The 5140-nt window shown below is 38.3% G+C and overlaps 1 protein-coding gene across 1 annotated transcript in view; it reads left to right on the top strand.

The window, feature by feature from the left end:
* Positions 1-3830, top strand: part of PLEKHG7 (pleckstrin homology and RhoGEF domain containing G7) — a 30205-nt gene extending 26375 nt beyond the window's left edge. The window contains exons 10-11 of the mRNA XM_006759348.2: positions 1999-2096; positions 3133-3830. Coding sequence (XP_006759411.2) covers positions 1999-2096; positions 3133-3240 — 206 coding nt within the window. The 3' untranslated portion in view covers positions 3241-3830. The remainder of the gene's footprint in view (positions 1-1998; positions 2097-3132) is intronic.
* The last annotated feature ends 1310 nt before the right edge of the window (positions 3831-5140 follow it).

Below are 5140 nucleotides of genomic sequence, written 5' to 3'. Positions count from 1 at the left end.
TTTAAGCCCTCTCTTCTCAAATAAGCTGGACAGACTTCCATGACCTTAACAGATATTGTGGTAGGATTTTGGAATTATGAGGTTTAGACAGTTATTAGTATAATTTGTGATACTGGAATAGTTCTTGCAGGTAAGAAAATAAAAATCTTGCATTTGCTTTGATTCTGAAGTAAGGCCCAATCTGCTTCAGTGAGTCTGAGTTAAACCCACAGCCTCTAATAGAAATGATGGTGGACAAGCAGCAGCTTAATGATGAACCAGGAATAAAGCACTCTTCTAGAACCTTTCTATATACTTGACACAACCAGGAAACACCCTGCTTTGATTTGTTTCTAAGCATTAATCAACTGTAGAAAGGATGTATAGGTGCAGAATTTTATTGTGTTGTATTAATAATTCAATGAAGAAGTTTTTATTTTAAGAACTCCTGCTATATCTATACATATAAAAGCCCAGTGACCTGAACAGCATAACAACCAGAATGGCTGGAATGACCAGTGGCTATGAGGTGCACTGTGGCAGCCAAACAGCCTGATCTGGCTCCAATCGCTGCCACCCCCCATCGCCCAGCCCAGCCTCCAATCATCCCCCAACACCCCAATCTGGGGCATGGCTGGCTGGCCAATTGCCCATGGTCCTTCCCCCTGGCCAGCCAACCACCCTTGGCCTCTCCCCTCCACCGGCCCAGCCCAAGGGGCTCCCATCGGGGCAGGCCAGACGGACCCACCCATGCATGAATTCGTGCACCAAGCCTCTAATATAGATATTTTAAAAGTGTCTGCCCTGGCTGGTGTGGCTCAGTTGGTTGGAACATCATCCCAGGCACCAAAGGGTCACAGGTTTGATTCCCAGGGAACATACATAGGCTGTGGGTTTGATCCCATTGGGGCATGTACAGGAAGCAAACAACTGATGTTTCTCTCTTTCTCCCTCTCTGTCTCTCAAATCAATTATAAAAATATATCCTCAGGCCCTGACCAGTTTGACTCAGTGGCTAGAGCGTCGGCCTGTGGACTGAAGAGTCCCAGGTTCGATTCCGGTCAAGGGCATGTACCTTGGTTGTGGGCATATCCCCAGTAGGGGGTGTGCAGGAGGCAGCTGATCGATGTTTCTCTCTCATGGATGTTTCTAACTCTCTATCTCTCTCCCATCCTCTCTGTAAAAAATCAAAATATATTTAAGATATACATATATATATACACACACATATATATACATATACATATATACATATGTACATATATATATATATATATATACACACACATCCCCTCAGGTGCAGATTTAAAAAAAAATGTTTTTTTAAGGTGTCTGCTCTCCCACCATTTTCTGTCATTTCTTTAAGAGACCAGGGAAGAAATGACAGAACAGACTTCTTCTTTTGCAAACACAGGAACCATGGCAATGTGTGTTTCTTTTTGCTTTGTTTTACATTTCACATACTTTGGTGGATGTTGGATTTTGAGTCTTTTTTTTATTTTTGTCTTTCCTTACCCTGCTGTGAAGCATTTAGGTGGTTTTATATTTCTGCCACTTCTCAATTTGTTTATAGCCCTTGTTTTGATGTGGCTTCCTTTTAAATTCAAAAATAAATAAAAAACTTTAGTAAAGGGTCTAAAAAGAAACAATAATCCCATTGTTTTCCATATTTTTATTATCTATATTTTACACACACAAAATCCAACATGCTAACATGCTAGGCTTCTTCCGTGAGTAGGAGCCCACTTTCCATCACATGCCGTCATTGCATTTCATCAAGCCCTGGAAGTCGTTAGTTAAGGAAGAAAGGGTTTCCTTGTTTAAGTGGCTCCATTCAGACATGGTGGTGAAGTCTTGGTTTTGAAATCAGATCTTGTTTTGTAATTTACAAATATCTCCCACCTTCTTTAAAAAACAACAACAAACAAACACCTCTACCGGTAAGTTCTTAGGGAACTAAGACACTGTTTGGATTTCATATTAAATGATTTGGCTTTTTGTCTTTGGATCTTTTCCTAGTTTTTGGACTGAGAAATGCCTTCCTTATTCAACATGAAAGCCGGTATCGACAGTGCATAGCAGCATTCTTATTGCAAGCCCAAACAGAAAACATCAAAGTATGTATTTTAATTTTGTAGGTTTTGATTCTTTAAACTTGATGGAAGGAAAAATCTCAACCCCAAGTCTAAGTAAAGGTGAATGGAAAGTTTTGTGTATTTCCCTCACCTGCTTTGGGAAGGACAGACACTAGGAGGTGGGGAGGAATAGGGACATCTAGTCCACATCATGCTCAGAAATCTCAAGGTGACAATCCCCGCCCACTCGCAGAGTTGCCACGGTCCCTCATTTCTCCTGCGGCAGAAAGCTCCAGAACGACTTCTGATTCTACTTTCCGTATGAAATGGGGGGAGGGCTGCTTTGGATTGTATGCTTGGCTTTTAAGATGCTCCAATCAGTTTCTGAAGTCCTGCAAATAATTTGATGTCAACTTAGGTGAGGAGCTGCTGCAGCAATGAACCATGACAAGCAGTCTACTCTTTGACCTTTGAAAATAATGCCAGTTTTCACAGCAATGGAGTTGAAGATAGACTGCCTGACTATGGTTCCTTTATCTTAGAAGTTTCCATTTTTTATCTTTCTTTTGGTAGGCTTTCATCACAGTAAAAGGGTGGCCAGATAATGAATGCAATATTGCATTCTCTTTAAGGACTCAGTTTCCTGAGTCATCTCCCTCAATCTCTTTTTCAAATTATATCATTAGTTAAAGAACTTCTAATTCCAGACAAAACAAATTTAATGTTCAAACTATTTATATTCTAATTAGTCATAATTGATTATTATGGTTCTTTGATTACTCATGACTACCCCACTTGCCTAACATACTCATTTAATCCAATTGCATTTTCATACATAATTAGAGATATTGATGATATATTAGATGTAAGAAAAGAAAATGGGAAGCATGCAAGTGTTTCATTAGTCCTCCGTTTTAAAGAGCAAGTCAATAAATACAAAGGGAAAGATTAATCCAAGTGTGAAAAAATTGTCAAGTTAATATTTTTCTCTCTCCCCTTTTTCTCTCCCCTCACCGCCCGCCCCCCGTGTGTGTGTGTGTGTGTGTGTGTGTGTGTATTTGTTGTTTTTGTTTTACAGAAAACATGGATGGCACAAATAACAGCAGCAATCTCTTGCTTCACCAAGAGTCAGGAAACCAAGAAAATATCTTTATTCAGATCATCCACAGAATCCTCTGAAATTTAGGGACCTAAAACTAATTTTTTAGAAATGAAGGATAAAGGTCTTCTTTCAAACTTTTGTAACACTTAGTGATGAGCTAGAAGAAAATGTGTCTTTTAAAGGAGTTCCAGAATTTGCGTGAAGAAAATCCTCAGTACAGAGAAATGATGACTGCAACAAATTTGAATTCTGGGGAATTTCTTGTCAAGTATATACTGATATCCAGACTACCTTAAAATGCTTCGGTCAGACTTATAAGAGGTGTGAGTGAAGTGTGATGCTGTTATAATTTGTAAAGGGTGAGTGATCAGTTGTTCACTGTTTGGAGTGGCAAGAGGAAAATGTTTGTGTCCAATATGAATTCTAGCATCTTACTTTGTGTATACCTATAATGAAACCAACCTCCCCACATGGCTTATAAATCACATACTGCTTTATAGTCCTGCCTCACACATAGATCATTCTTTTGACACAAAGTTTGATTGCTCTTTTAATATATTAAGTGATAAATAAGGTCCTCATTTTAAAAGCAGTTTTTAAATTCCAATTCTCACAGTTCACTTATCTCAGGTATCTACACTAATAAAAGAGAAACATGCAAATTGGTGTCCCTCTGCTATGACCACCAGCCAATCAGAGTGACTATGCAAATTAACCAACAAAGATGGTGGTTAATTTGCATACACAGCGTGGAGCAAAGACTGAAGGCTCCGGCCAGAGTGAAGACTGAAGACAACTGAAGACCTAAGAGGCTTGGCTTCTCCGCTGCATCTGGACCAAAGGCCTGGGTCCTGGGTGCCAGAGGAAAACCGGAGCCAGCAGCCAGGGGAAGGAAGGCCTGTTGCACGAATCCCTTCGTGCAACGGGCCTCTAGTATTTCATAATACTCTAACTTGGAAATAGGAAATCCCAGACTAAACTCCGTTATTAAAAAAGAAAATGTTTCAGTTTTACATGTTAACGCTTTTACATGGGAAATTGTCTTAGGGATAGTAAAATATCTTTCTCTAAACCTCATTTTTTAAAGAATGGTTTGTCATAAAATTATTTTCTGGTTTTGAGGATGGGGTTGTGTGTTTTATCATAGTACAGCCACCTAATTTTACTTAGCAGAACTTGAAATTTCATTAAATTTTTATTTAAAAAGGCATCTTGAATTATTTTATCATATGGTTAGATTATATCAAATGAAAATCCACAAATTTCAATTTCAACCATGGTGTCTTGAGCAATTTCCAAAATGGAAGTAGTAAATTTATCAACCTAGGATGGAAGACATGATACCTTAACTGACCTCTTCAAGTTGGAGAATGGGACAAAGAGGATGATGTTTAGGGAAGTCATGTGTACAGTTAATGCTTTGAAGAAAAGGCTAATTTCACCACACAAACAGCAGTATAGACAAGTGTAGCACAAAGGCTCTTGTGCACAGGCCTAGCACTATTGCAATGGAGGGTCATCATCTTTGTATAATAATGTCAGAAATTTGGAGGAGTAAGTGAAAATAAAAGGAAAATCTAGAAAGCAGTAACTACTGTTAAAGGCTAAAAATAAATGAGAGGGAGAATAGGCTTCAAGTGAATTCCTAGAGATGGGACCTAGATGACATTGAAAGCAATTTATATTCAGGACAAGACAATACTGACTTATGCAAGAAAAGACTTAGGGGGGGAAAATTTATATATATAATTTTAGAAAAAGAAATTAACAATCATCTTAGAGATTTTTAGATATAAGCTGACTTCGGAGAAGGACAATGGACTAGAAATAGGCAATCTTTCAAGATTCCTTTAGTTCCATGAGTCCAGTAACCATGTATTTATATGTATAAAGGACTAGTTTCTTCCTAAAATATCATTAAAGGAGACTGACTAAATTAACATCAAGAATGTAAAACAGCTTAAGAATATGCTATATACAATAG

The sequence above is a fragment of the Myotis davidii genome, unplaced genomic scaffold (assembly GCF_000327345.1).
Source record: "Myotis davidii unplaced genomic scaffold, ASM32734v1 scaffold656, whole genome shotgun sequence".
NCBI classification, from domain to species: domain Eukaryota; kingdom Metazoa; phylum Chordata; class Mammalia; order Chiroptera; family Vespertilionidae; genus Myotis; species Myotis davidii.
Note: the sequence above shows the minus strand (reverse complement) of the source record. Positions and strands in the feature narration are given on the sequence as shown.